We start from the raw sequence: 18,456 nt of genomic DNA, 5'->3' as shown, positions 1-18,456 counted from the left end.
TTTTTGTAAACTGAACGTTTCATCGCCCTCATTCTGCCTTGTAAGTTCAAGTGTACATCATGAGTCCCAGCCTTCCCTTTGATTATAGCTTTTTTTGAAACAAATGAATGTTTTTGATATCGTGACGTAATAAGAAACGAATATTTTTTATATCGTGACATAATAATAAGAAACACACATGGTGTCCGGCCCTGGTTCCCAGCACACAGCTTCTACGACCTTGGGTGCTGCTAATGAGGTGACTGTGGCTGGGGCTCCTGGACAGCCTCCTGGGGGACTGGTTGCTAGGGCAGCCGACCATGTGATGAGAGGATGGAACTCCACCCTGGACCTCTGGGGAGTGGAGGGAGCCCGCAGAGGTGGAGTTGATCACCAGTGGCCGGTGCTGTGCTCTATCCTGCCTGTATGCTGAGGCCTCCACAGACTCCCTAAAGGATACTGTTGGGGGGCTGGCGGGCTGCCCAGCACAAGGAGGTTCTGGGAGGGTGGAGCCCTGGGAAGGGTGAGGAAGCTCCGAGCCCCTGGCCCGTCCCTCGCCCTATGCATCTCTTCATCTGTATCCTTTCTAACGCCCTGTATAGTAACCAGCAAATGTGTCTCCCTCCCTGAGTTCTGTGAGCTGCTCTGGCAAATTAATCAAACCTGAGGAGGGGTCATTGGGAACCACATGGAGAGCCAGTTGGTTGGAAGAGCAGGCCGCATCCTGGGGTTTGGCCTGGGTCTTGTCACTGGCATGTGAAGTGGGGCAGCCTCAGACTGAGCCCCGCCCTGTGGGGTCTGATTTTGACTCCTGGAAGACAGTGTCAGAATTGAATTGATTGGACTGAGCCCCGCCCTGTGGGGGTCTGATGCTGACTCCCAGAAGACAGTGTCATGTCAGACTTGAATTCACTTAGAGGTCACCTAGTGTCCGCTGGAGACTTGCTTGGTATATGGGAATACCGTACACATCTGGCGTTGGAAGTGTGGAATGTGTGTTGTGCATGAGGAGCGGAAAAGCAGTTTGCTTTTTCTTGCCTCTTACGGTGTTTAGTTTCCATTTGGACAAAGCAAACGCGGCAATATTTTTTAATGTTCCAATATTATAGTGATATAAGTAATACTGGTAATTGCTATAGAACGGAATTAATAATAGACAGCATAAGAAGATTTCAGAACACAGTGTTTCTGACTTCTGAACATCACTTCTGTCAGTTTATGTTGTCCTCTCACGCTGTTTTGTGTTTCAGGTACAGAGCCTTCATTTTTATTTTGACGTTTCTGCTGTATGCAAGTTTTCACTTGTCTCGAAAGCCCATCAGCATAGTGAAGGTAAGCAACCATAAGAAGCACGCCTGCCATCCCCATAAGGAGTTCCCCACGTGAAGAGCTTGTGGGGCAGAGGGTGGGGATGGTGGCAGATACTTGGGAGAAACAGATTATTTAGAAACAAGTTATTCTGCTCCCTTGGTTTTCCAGTTTCCCTTTCCTAAAATTAAAGTTTTTAAATGTTTTAGGATTTATACTTTCAGAGGTAGTAGACTTTTAGTTGTATTCATTGACAGTTCCAGAATTTGAAAGTTTAGCTGCATATTTATTTTATCTTGTGACTTTTCCTTCCAAATATATCCTGTCTTAAATGGTTCCCCAGATTCCAGCTCTTTGTGGGATCTGACCCTGGGTCTGGCTGCGGAGGTGGCTTGTCATTGTTCTTGGAACACTGCGTTTCTGTTTGAGTGATGGGTGGGCAGGAAGTCGTTCAGCAGGTGTCCCACTAGACTTTGAAAAAAGAAGATTAAAGTAGACAAGCCTACATAATAACCACTTATAACTTGGAGAAAAGCAGGATAATTTTCTGATCCTCATTGGAATTACGCCACCCTGCCTATAGACCATCAGGGGCCTGAGAGGCTTTTGAGTCTCTATCGTAGAAGGGACAAAGAAATCATCGCTGCCAGGGAAAGCTCATTCACAGCTTGATGGCCCCTCACTCACTCTCCAGTAGTTGTCAGGGACCCAGATCCAGGACTGCAAATCTGTGACCTTTGGAGCTGTGCTTCCTCCACTCTTGCAGTGGCTGAGCCCTGGGCGGCTGCGCTCTGCAGGGTCTGCAGAGGCAACCCAGAGGCTGGTTCTTTCACGATAGGCCTAGGCCCCCCACTCTCCAGCAGCTTCCAGGGGATGTTAAACATTCATTTACCCAAAAGATTCTAAAATTCCCCCTTGGCCTCTGGTAAGCAAGAAACTTCCATGCCTTTCAAGTTGTTGACTGTGGAAAGCATTTGTAGACCTTAAAAAATGTGGTTTTTAAGAGAAAAGAATAGGAAAAGAGGTGGTGGGCCTTAAGAAGCACTCATCCGCTTGACAAGAGACGCTAACATTAGCACCAGTAACCAGCCACTGCCAGTCGGCACCCATAACCAACCGTTACCACTGTGATTACTACTACCTTTTGTCTTCCTGGATAGAGAAATACACAGACAGCTCAAGAAAATGGCAGACGATAATGACAGAAGTAACTATTGAGGAGACTTGGTGAGCGCTTTGGAGCCAAAGGACCTGGTGTAGTTGGGGAGCCTGTGTGGGGGTTTAGGATTGACCTGGAAAGGTTGGGTTTGGATTGCAGGGGAAGAAAACTGGCTTTGCAGGTGGGGGAAACGCCTTGAGTACTACGTGCAGGGATGGGTGTCCCCATGAAGCCGCCACCTGATGGGCTTGGGGGCTGTTGTGGCAGATGTAGCATGTAAGGCAGGCTGGCCCTTGAGGGCTCTTTGTCAGGCCACTGATTTTGGGGTCCACCTGATGACCACGAGGGCCCCTGTTAGCCAGAAGCAAGTGGGAGCCCTGTCCCAGTCCCTCTCCCGGCTTCCCTGGTGGTCCATCTCAAAGCCCCGCCCCCACCCCGACTCTTGTCTGTGGTGGTGTCCAGGCCACTCAGGGCTTAGGGCTTCTGAGGAGACAACGTCAGGGTCAGCTGATAGTTCAGTGTCACTAACTGCCGCTACAGAGCCCCAGGGTATGACAAAGCGCTACATACATTACCCCTGTGAGTGTCCCTGTGAGGAAATTGAAGCTCAGGGCTTCGTTCCCCTGGCAGGGCTGCTGCGCACTCAGGGGAATTCGCTGTGGACTGGCTGCCTCCAAGGCCCTGCTCTTCCTCTCTGTGCCTCAGGGTCTGTCTGGGTTTAATGACCTGAGTACAGCCCCAGCATCACACCCAGAGCCTCCTAAACGCACGTATTTCCCAACCTCGCAGCTGCGATGTGCCTGGGCATGGATTGGCTTGAAGCTGAACCCTATGGGGTTTGTTACCTTTTAAGATAGATGGGAACATCACACCACCTCAAACCTAAACTTTATAGTGCCTTATGAAGTGCCCAAGTGCTTGAGCTCATGATATAAATAACATCAACGAAAATGCAAGTAGTAGTGATTCTGTTGACCCACGCAACAGTTGAGTGATTATTTATAGCCCATATTTCCTAGAACATTGTAAGCAAAACAAAAGCAAAATGTATTTGCTTACTTGAAATAGAACCAGGGGCTGTGAATTAGAAAGTGATTCTCATTCTGTCATGTCATTATAGAATGACATGGCACAGCAGGTCAGATTTGAGCGAGTCTGAAATGTTTAGACTTACCTTTGATCACTGTGGATTAATTGTATTTTTTTCAATGATGATGATGCTAAAACCAGGGCTGAGAGATAGTGGTGTTATAAGCGCAACCCCGTCCCTTCTGCCTGCTGCTCCGGCTGTGGCCCCGCATCAGGACTCAAAGCAAGCGTCTGCCGGGGCTGGTAGACAGGTGGGTCTCACCCTGCAGCAGAGATCTTAGTGGGAGCTCTTTTCCCCTGGACTAGGCCAGGGCAGAAACCTGAAAGCAGAGGCTTCTCAGAGCAGCTTAAACTGCAGAGGTCTCTGGAGCCAGGGGGATGGCAGCATTGATTTGGATGTAAGTGTGCCCACCCCTCTCTGGACACACAGGACTTAAAAGGACAAAACTGGCCAGGTGCAGTGGCTCACACCTATAATCCCAACACTTTGGGAAGCCGAGGTGGGTGTATCACCTGAGGTCAGGAGTGTGAGACCAACCTGGCCAACATAGTGAAACCTTGTCTCTACTAAAAATACAAAAGAATTTGCCCGAGTGTGGTGGTTGGCGCCTATAATCCCAGCTACTTGGGCAGCTGAGGCAGGAGAATCACTTGAACCCCGGAGATGGAGGTTGCGGTGAGCCGAGAGCTGAGATGGCACCGTTGCACTCCAGCCTGGGCAGCAAGAGTGAAACTCCATCTCAAAAAAAATAAATAAAATACAAAATAAAATAAAATAATCCTTGGTGCCAGATAGAAAACAAAGTCTGAAAAGCTGGAAGTACGTACCATGGGTGGGAGACTTGTCATTTGGAAAGTTCCAATTCTCCCAGTGTTAATACTTAAAGAAAATGTAACTCCAGCGAAAATTTAGCAGGTTTTTTTTTAAATAAATAAATAATATTAAAGTTTGTATGAAAGAATATCCGGGAATTATCAAGAAATATGTAGAAAAGATAACATTTTGTGATATGAAAATATGTAAAAGATTAACATTTTAATACCATAATCAAATCTTAATATTGCATGAGAATGGACAAAAAGGTCAGTAGAATAGATTAGAAAATATGGAATATTTGACAGCTTATTTAATAAATTTCAGAAATGGTGTTGGCACAACTGGTTATTCATCAGGAAGAAATAACTATTGAATCCCGATTTTATGAAAACAAATGGGTCAGACACTGTGGCTCATGCTTGTAACCCCAGCACTTGGGAGGCCAAGGTGGGTGGATCACCTGAGGTCAGGAGTTCAAGACCAGCCTGGCCAACGTGGTGAAACCCCATCTCTACTAAAAATATAAAAATTAGCTGGGCATGGTGGCGAGTGCCTGTAATCCCAGCTACTCGAGAGGCTGAGGCATGAGAATCACTTGAATCTGGGAGGCGGAGGTTGCAGTGAGTCGAGATTGCACCATTGACTCCAGTCTGGGCAACAAGAAAGAGACTCCCATCTCTAAAATAAAATAAAATAAAAACAAATGGATTAAAGATATGAATGTAAAAAACAAAAAGTAAAAATCCATGAAGAAAATTAGGTTTTTCGTAGGCGTGAGTGTGAAGTTAGGAAACTCAAAGGAACAGTGGGCAAGGGGGATGAGCAGGTGGTTCACAGGCACGGATTGCCAAGAAATATGGGAATGGTGTTCAAATCTGCCGGTATTCCAAATGCAAATTAAGGCAATGCTGCATTCATTGGCTGGCACAGCATTGCCCAGAGCAGTAAGCCCTGTTCACTGGTCTTGAGGGGAGAGGACTTTTCATGTGTCCTTGATGGGATGTCACATGTAGGCACCTTTTGGTGACACCCAGTGAAATAAAAACTACAGCCTCAGACATGCTTCTGCAAATTTAACCCTAAAAATAAAAGCACCTTACTTAGGAATATCCCATAAGCATCTTTACAGCTTATGACCAAAAAGAGGAAAAAGAGAAAAGCAATGCTGGATATCAAGGGAACCTAATAAGTAGGTAAAACTTTGAATAAATTATGACAAGTCCTTACCTAAAGGGATTTATTAGAGGCAAACCAGTTGACTCAGAAACATTTCCAGGAGGCATGTTGAGTAAGAAGTTAACATGTACATAAGGATATATAGAGTGATTCCATTTTTGAGAAGTAAACAATGACCAAAAAGCTCCGCCATCTATTCCTGTATCCTTCGTGACTGGAGCGTTGTGTGCCTGTGCCCGAGTGTGTCTAATGCATTTCACATGGCATCTGTGACTCATCTCGGGAGCCTGGCCTCGGGCAGGTGCTGTTGTCTGTCGGGGAGAGCCTGTCTGGTCACTCCTACTTTTGGTACCAAAACTTTAATTGCTCTACTAGGACTTAGATAATGCTTTGGAGAATTCTTGTAGCCTAACGAAAGGAATGTGAAGGACTAGTTAGAATCAGCGCATCCACACAGCCTAATGAGCCACAGAAAGTTGACTAGACAGATCATTAAATGCAGATGATGTATACACACACAAACACACACACTCACACACACACACAGACACACACACAGAGATACACACACACACACAGAGATACACACACACACACACACACACCCGTGTTGGCTGAAGATGCAGTGAAGCTGGCCTAACCCCACTGTCCTCCAGGGGGATTCAGTGAGACCCAAATCCCCTGCTCTTGTCCCGTCCTCTCACTGTCGCTTCTCAGTGGCTCTGCACCCTCCAGACCACCTGATAATCTCCTGGTATGCAGAGGTCCTGTACCTCCTGCACAGAATGTGGCCCATGGCTATAGCCTTAGGCAACGGTGTGGCAGGGAACCCAGGAGGGGAATGAGTGGTTTCTCTCTGCACAGTGGCTCAGGTTCAGCTTTGAAAGAATGGAGCCTTCATGGAATGCAGGCTAATACAGCGAATGTTTGTGCCTCAGTGGCCGCCTGGGTCTGTGCAGGTGTCGGATGACGCACTCCAGTCTTTTCTAGTGCCATCTTCCAAAAGGAATTCCCGAAGCAGCTGCCTGCTGCTCCCCGGACAGGATTTCCTCTTGCTGCCAGTGGGAGGGGTGGGGAGCAGGCTAGATGTGGCCAGGGAGTCTGTAGACAGAAGACGCTGCCAGCTCCCGGCCCCACCGCCTTGCCTGCACACCCCAAGCTGTGACTCCTGGAGGTTCCCTTCGGTCCTCCAGAAGGCTGGCCCTTTCTTCTCCCACCCCCACCCTCCACCCGCAATGGCGTCTGCTGTTTATTTTTGTTGCTTTTCTGCTGTGTGTTGTACGGATGCTGTGGCAGCCACAATACCCACGTGTTCACAGGGCCCGCTAAGCCTCCCTGCCTCCCATATCATAAGTGTAGAGTTCAGTTGCCAGGGAGCCTTTGGCCTGATCAGTTTTTAATACCTGCCTAAGGTCGCAGGTTGATCGAGTTTGTATGTAACTTGTTGAAAGGCACTTGTGTGAAGAAAGCTGCTTTTAAGAAAGCAGACGTTTCCCAAAGGACTTGATCCCCTCCCCAAGTATTTGGGGATGGCGTGGCTTTGCAGAGATGAGGGTGCGTCCCTGAAGCGCCTGGGTGAGGATCTGTTCACCTGGCGAGGGGTTTGCTTATCAGTTCGGCTGAACCTAATGAAGTCTGCCTTGTCCCTCGATTGCCAGGTTTGGGGATAAAAGTTGTAGAAATATTCAACTATAGCCATGTTGTTGAAAGTCTGTGGTTATGTAAATATCCTCACAACCCTTTGTGCTGGAGTCACACGAAACCTCAATTGCTTTGGCGACAGCCTTCCAAAAGGGCTGCGGGGTGCTAATGGAGATGACCTTTCAACATCGAAGAGAAGGGCTGGGGAGATGCCCAGACTCACAGCAGCCCTTTCCTGGGCTCCTCCCAGGGGTGGAAGGCCAGAGAGGGCACTCCGTTTATGGTCCAGCTTTACAGCAACCCTAGGACACAGGCCTTGTCATGCCAACTCCATAACTGATGGCCAGGGAGTGTAAGTGACGCCACCAAGGTCAGAAACCACAGAGAGGCACAAGATCTCCACGCAGGCCTGTTTGCAGCCGAAGCCTGCATCCCTAACTAGGATGTGGGGTCCCCACTCATTACACAAGAAAACTAGAAAACCTTTTCTACTTATTTATGAACAAAAGGGAGCATTTCTACTCAATTATGTTTTCCACAGGCGGTTCCTCCCCAGAAATATTAAATCACAAAGGACATAAAAAGTCTGTTTTAAGCAGTGGCCTGATGAATTATTTCCCTTTCTTCTGTGCAAGGTTAAGGTTAGAAGCTTCCGTTTGTCCCTGTACACGATTCTCCCTCAGCAGAGGAGTGTCCTGTGTTCCTGTCCTGGCTGTGGCTTTCTTCAGTGAGGGGTGAATTGAAGCAGCGACACGCAGGCCCTTTGGGTATGGCCAAATTGGTTCTGTGAGAGGCAGCAGGGAAAGGCGAGCAGAAGCTCCTGACTTCTGAAGGTGCCAAGGAGGAGAAGTGTTCAACGAGGCAGCAGGTCAATGGAGAAAGGCCGAGGATGCCAGCTTGATACGGAGAGGAAGGGCTGCAGGCACCCACCCTGGTTCTCACAGTCACACTCACAACCCGTCATGTTCACCTTGGGTGGAGAATTTGAAACACAAGCAGGAGCTACCAGGGGCCCCTGAGCAGTCAGGGAGCAAATGAAAGCACTCGCTTCCCGAGATGCCAGGAGGCCAGCGTGGCACCTCCGGGGAAGACCAGCTCTGCTGAGGGAGCTGCCAGGCAGAGGATGACCACATTGTAAAGTAGAGCCCTTGGCTAGTTTTTTGGGCCAGTGTTTAAATACAGCAGAATAGCCCAGTGATGATGTCAGAGCCACGTGACCGTGGGGCAGCTGCATCCCATGTGCCATGCCAGGACTCAGTGACGTGGCCCACATGCTGCCAGCTATAAATCAGGGTGTCCAGCCCCAAGTCGAAAGCCCTGGCCTTTTGAAGGTGGCCAGCCTTGTTGGCCACTCCCTCCTGCAGAGGGGGACAGGACTTCCGGCTGCTGCCTGTCTGGTGACTGTGGTGGCAACCTGCCCAGCGTTCTGTGCCCTGAGCTGCGGCCAGCTTTGTGCACTGCCCTCCAGACCCCTGGCCTCTCTCAGGTTCCAGCTCACAAGGATGTTCCTCTGTTCTCATAGGCACTGAATGGGCACTCGATCCCCCTAAGGGATACCCATCTGACCACAAGAACCCCACTTTCCACATCACTCACGCTTGATGGGGCAGCTCCTCTGAGCCTTGAGTAGTGCAGAATGATGACTGCAGAGACCCCCAAGAAGAGAAGCATGGGAATGACAGAGGCCACTGGGGAGGGGACGCGCAGTCACAGAGCACGTTCTCTCTTCCTCAGTTTCCCCGCAACAAGACGGGCCCCCACACCATGTGGGCTGTCCTGAAAGTGTTGTTCCTCTTCCCAAGGAATGTGCTGGGGAAGAGCCCACTCAGGCCCCTCTGCCTCTGGACGGAGGAGCTCTCCTCTCTGCCCAGGGTTTGTTTCACAAGGGCTGTCCCATCCTAAGCTCTGTGCAAAAAGCCTGGTATTCAGCGCCACAGGTCCCAGTGGCTTCTGTAACTGGGCAGCAGCCCTGTCTGCAGAGGGGGAGACTGAGGCAGGGCAGCAAGTAACATGCTCACACAGCCGGTCACCAAGCTCCAGGGCTTCCCCTTCCCCTGACTCCCACAGGCCTCCAACCCTGGCCCTGCTTGCTGGTTCTGGGGATAGTGGTGGGCTGGTGGTCCCCTGCCCCAGGGGTAGTTTTAAATTGAGGTATGATTTACAGTTAGTAAAGTATACAAATCATCAGTGCCCAGCTTGGCAGATCCGCACATGCACATGGGGGCAGCCATCCCCTGGGTTAAGGTGTGGACCTTTTCTAGCTCCCAGAAGGCTCCCGGTGCCCTGTCCCCCATTGTCCTGCTTTAGGTAACCCTGACTCTCTCCTCTAACAGCATGGATTCATTTGCCTTCCTTGAGCTTCCTATAAGTGGAATGCTGCTGCGGTCTGCACTCCTTCGCGTCTGGCTGCTTTTCTTCATGTTATGTATCTGAGACTCATCCTCACTGTTGCCTGGACGTGTAACTAGTTCTTTTTCATTGCCTGTAGCACTCAGTTGTGTGAATCTAGGGAAATGTACCCCTTCTTCCTTGTGGACACTTGGGCGAGGAGGACAGGCGGTCAGCTTCCAGCTTGGAAGTCGTAGGACTAAAACGGCTCCCGAGGCTCGTCTCCTGGTGGCATATGAAGATGGCTTATGTCTGTTTTGTGCTTAGGAGTGGGGCTGCTGGAGAGTCCTGCTGAAATGTCACCAGCAGGTGTCCTTGTGGGTCCTGCTAACACACCCCCAGCGGCGCCTTGTGTATCTCTTAGAATGCAGGGTGCAGGTGTCCCAGGCAAGCTGCCGGGAGAGAAGGGGTGGCACTTCCTCTCCGTGTCCCATGCTGAGCTTCACTGAGGCCACTGCTCTCCTTGCATCTGTCCTCCCATCTCGTCCTAGGGTGAGCTCCACAAGTATTGCACTGCTTGGGATGAAGCCGACGTCAGATTCAGCAGCAAGGCTGGGTCCGTTGCCCCCCACCAGCTCGCTGACAACGAGACCGACTGTGGCTGGGCACCATTTGGTAAGTTCATTGTCAGTCCATCCAGAAGCTGAAGCAGCCGTCCTTCCAAGGTGCTTCCAGCCTTGCTGTTAATAATTTTAGTGGCAGTAATGCTGTTCCCAGATGTAACTGCATTTCCATGACAGCCTTCTCCTAAGGGCAGTGACATCTTCACCACCACTGTGTTCACAGTGCCTGTGTGCAGAGCTTTTCCTTCTGAAAGAAGGATCTCTTAATGGGGAATGTGTTGAAGATCATTTGCATTTTGTATTTGTCAGACTTGGAAGGTTAGACTTGCAGGGCATAGGTCTGTGGGTGGGAAGAAGAGAGAGACACCAGGGCCTGGTGTGGGTGCTGGCCTGGGCAGGTGTGCTGCAGAAAAGGCAGTGGACATGGAAGCCAAAGACATCAATCAGATGTCCAGCCACGATGCACAATGGGGGTTTTATCTCATCTGAGTGATGTCTGTATTACATTTAGTGATTATTTGAAACTGGTGACTTCATTTTCCTTCGAGAGAAACTGAACGGAAAATGCACCGCCTTGTTTTCTATGTGGAAAACCACGCTTTTCACTTTCTAAGCACACCCAGATTTAGAGAACAGATGCTTTGTGTTTTATAGCCATGCTGTAGAACATAAACTAAACAATCCTGAGCTTTTCCTGTTGATTTGCAAATTCATGTAGATAAGAGCAACTATCAGCAGCTGCTTGGGGCCCTGGACTACTCCTTCCTGTGCGCCTATGCCGTGGGGATGTACCTCAGGTAGGTCTGTTTCAGTGCTCCAGACGCTTCCTGGTTATCTGGTCCCCTCCGTGCAGAGAAGACGTCAGTTACCTCAAAGTGGTAACGTCAGTTACCCCAGGAGTGCGAGAGTGGGGCCCTGCCTTACCAGTGCCTTCCCTGCTGTTCTCTTCCCAAAGATGAGGCCAAGCTTAGGAGGAGGCAGGTGCATGTGCTGTGCCCGCAACACAGGACCTCGAAGTGGAGGATCTCCATGTCCCGGGCATCCCGCAGATTGGACACGGGCTGCCCTCAGCTTTCCTGGCCCTGGGGTTTAGGACCCACCGTGAATCCTGCCCATCTGAAACATGGTCATTCAGTTTCCCGTTCAGCAGAGCCCGACCTCTCCTGTGGTTCAGGGGCTGCCATCTGTTTACATGCCCCTGGTAACTAATTGCGCCTACTGATTGGAACAGTGGACACACTGTGTGCTGAACAGCTCCACCTGGATGCCCAGCTTGGCCCCAGAACTCTGAGCGCAGCAGAAGCAGCCCCACATGGCGGGGGGGGGGAACTCCAGAGAGAGACAGCTCGGATTTGAATCCCATCTCTACCACTTGCTAGGATATGGCCTTGGGCAAGCTACTATACCTCTTTGTGCCTCAGTTTCCCCTTTGCAACATGGGGGAAATAATAGTTCTTACATCACAGGATTGGGGTGAAGATTGAGTTAATGTATGTAGAAGCTCAGAACGGTGCCTGGCCTCTGCTGCCAGCCCAGCCCATTCTTATCCCACCCTTGAATTGACCAAGCAGGTGGTGAATGTTGTGGGGCGGTAGGATGTGTGGTTGGCTGATCTCAAACTGCTAGTGTGTCAGTCCAGCCAGGTGTTTTTTAAAGGCATTATAGGGATATTCTAGCCCATTTTCTGTTGCTGTTAACACAATATCTGAGATGGAGTAATTTACAATGAAAAGAGGTATATTTAGCTCTTATCTAACTGGGAAGTTCAAGATTGGGCCGCTGCAGCTGGCAAGAGCCTTGTGGCGCATTGTCCTGTGGTGGAGGGCGTCACCTGGCAGAGGCACCAGTGAGATGGGCGAGCAGTGAGCAGGTGCACACAGAACACACAGCGCAGGGCGGCCTTGCTTTACAGCAGCCCGCTCTCACCTCTCCCGACAGCTCGTCAGTCCTGAGAGTGCAGCTGCTCTCTCCTGCGCATGCATTCCTGCATCAAGGCGCGTCCCTCATGACCCAAATGTCCTTCAAAGCTCCCTGCACTTCTCAACACAGTTATTTTGGGGACCAGGCCTCCACACAAGTTTTGATGGAGACTGACCATAGTCAAGCCACAGCCGGGGACTGGAGCATGCAGTCCCAGGAGGCTTTTGTTCAGAGACAGAGATCTTTAAGCCTGGAGAACCCCAGGGATCCCCATAAAAGTTTAGCTGCTTCCCTGAGAGCCGCCCAGAGTGTGAGATCATCAAGACCTGGGCCCTCTGCCCCACTCGGCGCCCTGATGAGTGGTTGGTGCCCAGGCAGGCAGTGTCTGCTGTTGGAGGGGAGTGCATAGCCCTCCCTTTATTGAATGTGTCGATTTGCCTCCTTCTGCAGAACTTGTCTGAGTGAACTAATGAATAAAGCCCAGCGTGTGTGGTGCGCCGCAGAACATGAGCCTAGCTGGGAAGAGTGTGGTGTGTACCTTGGGCTTCCTTAGGGCCTGGGTCTCAGCCAGGCTGCCATACCTTCTCCATTTTGAGGTCAAATGTTTACAGTCCCCAGACTGCAGGCTTACTGAACACAAATCATCTGTGGTATAAAAAGACCCAAAGTGGGAGTGTGTTTTTCTCAGTTACTAGAAAACTATTTAAATCTGGTTCTCAGCTGGGGGCAGTTTTGTCTCCTAGGGGACGTTTAGCAATGTCTAGAGACATTTGTGGGTATCACAACCAGGAAAGGGATGTTGCTGGCATCTAGTGGATAGAAACCAGGGTGTTTGCTAAACGTCCTGCAACACACGGGATGGCCACCAATGCCACAGAATCATCGGACCCAAAATATCCACAGTGCTGAGGTTCAGAAAGCCTGCTTTAAGTAAACAAAGTGGCTTATTGTTGCTTATTTATCAGTAAAGGTAATTCTTATGCAACTCGTCAGTAAGGTTATTAAAACAAAATTCGGTCTAATGCGACATCTACACAGTAAACTCATGGGCAGGGGCACACGCTGCTTCATTGAAGGGGCCTTTTTGTATGACAGTCCGTACCCGAGGTCTCTGCAATGGGTGGTGTTTTGCTTACTGTGTCAGATGAAATACAGGAGAGGGTACAGTCATTCAGCCCAGGTACAGCCTGGCGGGTTCAGGCAGGTGCAGCGTGGACTTGAATCCCTGTATGAGTCCCATATCATGTGAAATGGTGTTTGTTCAATTAGAACTTTTCTTTAAAACTTTTTAGTAGAGATCAAAGTGGGCCCAAATTATATAGCAAGATTGCAGAATACTTCGAAGCCTAGCCAACAGCACCAGCTCTCAGGAGCCCGTCTGGTTCTACCAGCTGTGCTGTGACCTGGGCAGGTCAGCCCGCCTCTCAGGGACATATCTCCTGGTCTCAACTGGCCTCTCAGGGACATATCTCCTCATCTCTGAAGTGGGCAGGTTGAAGTTGATGACTCCTTAGCTCCAGAATGCCCTTGAGTCTGTGTGTGGTGAGGTGTTAGCTGAAATTTTCACTTGGATGTTGTCTGTAATTTTAAATTACTTTCTTCTGCTTTAGTGTTTAAAAGGTCATTTGCATGATCCTAGGTAGATCTCTCTTACTTGATGAATTCAGAGGAAAAGCTCTCTGGTGTAGGTTCTTGAAAAGAAAGATGAGGATGTTGGCGCTGACTCCCAGAGGCAGGCAGGTGCCGTTGCGTGTTAGGTTTCCTGTTTATCTGACTTCTAGAATGACCCTACAGAAGAAAGTGAGACCCATAGAATCTCTAACGCTTGTGAAGGGCTCACGTTCATCCGTGACGCTCTACAGCCTTTCTGTTTACTTAGTAAGTCACCATGTTAAGTTGGTCCATAGTAACATTTCCCATAAAACAGTAAGGGATGTTTTGGATGGCACTGGGCCGTGTGCTATGATGGTGGGTAAAGACTGTTAAGTCTGTTTCCTACTGTGAAGCTGGAAACGTGCTTACCACCCCCCTCGAGGCTGTTTCAGTGAGGCGTAAATAATCATTTATCCCACCGGGTCCCCAGACAGCTCTAAAGGGTAAGACACCAAAGAGGGTAGCCGTTTGGCAAATTGTATTGCTGTTCAGAGGATCAGAGAGAAGCCACCCCAGCATTTAAGACCTTACCACAGAACCAGTCCTCTGCCTTTAAATCAGGTCAGAATGGTGTGGCGGGAGGTGGCAGTGGCAAGCAGCCGAAAGCCACTTCCCCGCTGAGCCCAGCCAGCCCGGTGTGTTAACACAGGTAACTTAATTACAGCTTGTGGGGCCGAGGGACTTGCTGGGGGTCATCCGTGATCTCGTTCCATGACATGTGGTGTAGTTTGGCGGTTGGAATTTTAAGGCACTACATACGTTTACTGGATACGGTTTATGTGACGGCAGGATTAACTGGCACGACAAGTTCCTGGTTCCCTTCATTGGCAACTGTCATAGATAAGTCACAGTGTTTGAATTTTATTATTTGAGAGATAGGGACTTTTGCTAGAAATAAACTCTTCTAAGATGTCACCAGTCTCTGGTTTCTGGTGAGTAAACACCCCATAGGGAAATAGTTGTATGAAACCTTCCTGGAAATTGTAAGGCTTGAGAGTTCTCCAAGCCCAGAGAACAGCATGAAAACATCCAGGAAGAAAGAGCCAGCAGGTGGTTGACGTTCTGGGTGTGTTTGTTATCTCCTGTTTGTGTTTCCTTCTCTCCACCTCAGTGGCATAATTGGGGAACGCCTGCCGATTAGGTATTACCTAACGTTTGGGATGCTCGCCAGTGGAGCCTTCACCGCCCTGTTCGGCTTAGGGTATTTCTACAACATCCACAGTTTCGGATTCTACGTGGTAACTCAGGTAAGGTTTGGGTCCGTGGCTCGCCATGTATGGGGGTTCCTTTGTGAATAGCATGGGGTGTTTATGTCACATCACCGCTGTCAAGCTGTTGGGAGGAGCCAGAATTGCATCCTGTCTGAAGGAGGGGTCTGCTGACATACAAAGTCCTTCCTTTCTCTTCTGCTTGGAAATTCCAGCAGCCAGGAGGATTTTCTTAAGTTCAGGAGTTGCCTCGTAAAGAATGCTGTCTGTCAGTGCCCCAGCAGGGAGGCTGACGTGCAGAGCCCTTAGGAGTCATCCCATCTTCATGTGGATAAGTTTGAGATGCTTTATCTTGAGAAAGATTTGACCACCCAGGTGTTGGAGGGTGTGTCCTCCAGCCAAAACCCCAGCTGGAGTCACCCTAAAAGCAGTGGCAGGGGAGTTCCCACCAGGGAGTGCCCCAAACCATCCCAAGATAGGGCTAGTTGGAATTCCCAAAGACAAAGCACTAAATGCTGGGTGATCAGGGTAAAGCATTTGTCAGGGGAACTGACGTACTGGGGGCTGTGTAATCTCGACACAGCGGGGCAGGGCATTCCACCTAGGTCTCTCCGCAGCGACGGATTGGCATATGGAGTTGATATGAGAGTTTAAGGCATTTGGCTCAGGGCCAGGGCTAGTTTCTTTCCGTGTTTTGGGTCAACAACTGAAACACCTTTATCAGTGCCTGGAATGTTCAAGGATCAACTTGGGTTCAAGCCCGCAGAGGAAAACCTGTGGCTGGGTCACAGTGAGGAAATGGGGAGACTCTCCAGAGGGAGGCAAGGGGGGAAAGAAGGGCCGACTTGGGAGTCGGGCAGCAGGAGGGGGGTGGGAGGCAGTCAGTGGAGGGGACAGCAGAGATCACAAAGGTGCTAGAAGGGGAGAAGGCCTGAGGACAGCCCGTACTGGCTTTGCCCTTGGCGCTGGGCCCAGCCCTTCTGGAATCTCCCGGCTTCTGCCCTTCCCAGCAGTCCTGTGGATCAATATTCAGCAGCCATGGAAAGTGATAGAAAATAAATAATGATGCTCATCTCAGGCTTTGTGATGCTTCTGAGGCTCCCCGATAGCTCAGGGGAGTGTTATAAAACCCTCAGGCAAATGGTATTTAATTTTACTTCTCAAGATTTTGCCATAACATTTGAAAAGGCTTGACTGTTTTAATTACAAAAGCAATTCACACTTGTGTAGCAACATAGAAAACAAGAAGCGAGGAGAAAACCATTTTCCAGAGTCCCAGCATGTTTCTGGAGTGAATGCCCAGCCTGGCTGGTCCAGAGCGCCTTCGAGAGCAGCGGTTCCCAGCCTTTGTGGCCCCAGGGACCAGTTTTATGGAAGACAATTTTCCACCGGGAACAAGGGAGAGAGGAGGATGGTTTGGGGATGAAACTGTTCCTCCTCAGGTCATCAGGTGTTAGATTCTCATAAGGAGCACACAATCTAGATTCCTCACACACGCAGTTCTCAATAGGGTCCGCGTTCCTATGAGACTCTAATGACACCGCTAATCTGAAGGGAGCCAGAGCTCAGGCGGTAAGACACACCCGCCCACCACTCACCTCCTGCTGTGCGGCCAGGTTCCTAAACAGGCTACGGATCAGGACTAGTCTGTGCTTGGGGTTGAGGACCCTGATCTAGAGAGCTGGCTTAGTGCAGTGAGGTGGTCAGAGGCTCCAGGCTCGCCCTGGTTTCCTGCAGTCTCGTAGAGCAGCCCCCAAGTCTCAGGGCGCTCAAGCATCCTCAGCAATACATTCCCCAAGTTTCTTCACGAAACTCAGGTCGGGGTAGTCTTCAAAGGTGCAGAGATGCTTTGTCCAGGTGCTAAGTCAAGGTTGTGTTCATTTCAGAGAATGATTAACAACTGTGCCTTCCCCACGGTATTGTAAGGGCAAACATGCAATTTACAAGCCATATTTATCGTACAATTCTATAAAGAGAAGAAAGGTTTCTCTCTTTATAAAGTTTTTATTTATTTATTTTTTGAGATAAAAATCCTTACTGTGTTGCTCAGTTGGATTACGGTGGTGAAAACACAGCTCGCTACAGCCTTGACCTCCTGGGCTCAGGCAGTCCTCACACCTCAGCTTCTTGAGTAGCTTGAACCATGGGTGTGCACCACCACACCCGGCTAATTTTTAACTTCTTTGTGGACAAGGGGGTCTCGCTATATTACCCAGGCTGGTCTCAAATTTCTGCACTCAAGAGACCCTCCACCCTGGCCTCCCAAAGTGCCAGCATTGCAGGCGTGAGCCACTGCACCTAGCCTCTTTCTATAATGTTTTTAGATTCGAAAGAGACCAGAAGGCTTGGCCCCACACTGTTATGAGCTGTTATCTCCTGGTGGTGGGGTTCTGGCTGGGGTTTCTTTTCTTGCTTTTCTCTACTTATTCTAAAATTTGCACAATAGGCATGTATTACTTTTATTTTGAAAAATATATAGATGCCTGTATATATGGTTTAAAAATACATATGTAGTTTAAACTATATATAAATATGCAGTTGACAGTCCGTCTCTGACAGTCCTTCTTTGAGCGGAGAAGCTCTGTGTGCCTCCCCGAGGCGCCCCCCCAACCCCCACTGTGGCACCCTCCCCAGCCCGCTTCCTGCAGTTCAGTCTCTCCTCTGCCTCTCCCACAGGTCATCAATGGGCTAGTGCAGACCACCGGCTGGCCCAGCGTCGTCACCTGCCTTGGCAACTGGTTTGGAAAAGGAAGGTGAGAAAAAGTAGCCCTGTTTCCAACAGCATTTATTTTTTAAAAGATTCTGATGAAAGCTAGACCATTTTACTTTTAGTTTTTCTGTGGACTGATTACAAGCAAAAACACTTTAGTGTCCTCTTTGAAATCAGATGGCTGAAACCTCTGGGGCTTGAATTTCCGAAATTCAGATGGCCTGTGTCCCTCCCATCGTGGGCCAGGTGGGGCCTGTGTGACGCGGCTCCTCTGCATCTGTCTTGCCTGGCCTCCCGGGTGTTGTGGGAGAGGCAGAATCCAGGACCCTGCCTCAGGCCTTTTGAAGCCAGAGCTACGTGGTAACATGGGAGTTTGAGAGGTCCTGGCCTGGGCCACCCAGTGCACAGCACCGAAGTAGCAGAGGTGGGACCCAGGCTCCTGTGAGTCCAGATTTATTTGCAAATGGCTGTGTAAAATTCAGCACAGCCAGGCCAAAGCTTTAGTTATGGTGGAAAACAGCAAACAAGATGCAGAAGCTAAAACAGGAACACCGCAACATCAGGTCCTAAGTCTTAGTACTATGCCTCATTCACCGGGTGGGTGCCTCTGTGAGTTTTGTGCAAATGACAGTTTATCAAGTGACAGTATGTATTAATAGATGGTGGAGTCACAAATTGTAATTTTAGGCCTTCCAAGAATTTGAGGGAAAGGACCCTCTCTTCTTGAGTACAACAGAAGTCAGCTCTGAGAGAGAAGTGGAATGTGTGATGGCACAGCCGGGAGCACACACACCCATCCAGCTCTCTAGAGAAGTGGAATGTGTGATGGCACAGCCGGGAGCACA

At 49.6% G+C, this 18,456-nt stretch overlaps 1 protein-coding gene across 9 annotated transcripts in view; it reads left to right on the top strand.

Annotated features, from left to right (window-relative positions):
* SLC37A1 (solute carrier family 37 member 1) overlaps nt 1–18,456 on the top strand; it is a 78,276-nt gene that overhangs the window by 10,944 nt on the left and 48,876 nt on the right. For 7 of the 9 annotated variants that reach the window (XM_037742054.1, XM_017538589.2, XM_037742051.1 and 4 more), the window contains 5 exons: nt 1,230–1,311; nt 10,049–10,172; nt 10,839–10,917; nt 14,805–14,940; nt 17,578–17,654. In XM_037742054.1, coding sequence (XP_037597982.1) covers nt 1,230–1,311; nt 10,049–10,172; nt 10,839–10,917; nt 14,805–14,940; nt 17,578–17,654 — 498 coding nt within the window. The remainder of the gene's footprint in view (nt 1–1,229; nt 1,312–10,048; nt 10,173–10,838; nt 10,918–14,804; nt 14,941–17,577; nt 17,655–18,456) is intronic. The other 2 variants (XM_037742056.1, XM_037742055.1) reach the window with 2 other exon arrangements.

Source organism: Cebus imitator, unplaced genomic scaffold, assembly GCF_001604975.1.
Source record: "Cebus imitator isolate Cc_AM_T3 unplaced genomic scaffold, Cebus_imitator-1.0 Scaffold112, whole genome shotgun sequence".
Taxonomy (NCBI): Eukaryota; Metazoa; Chordata; class Mammalia; order Primates; family Cebidae; genus Cebus; species Cebus imitator.
Note: the sequence above shows the minus strand (reverse complement) of the source record. Positions and strands in the feature narration are given on the sequence as shown.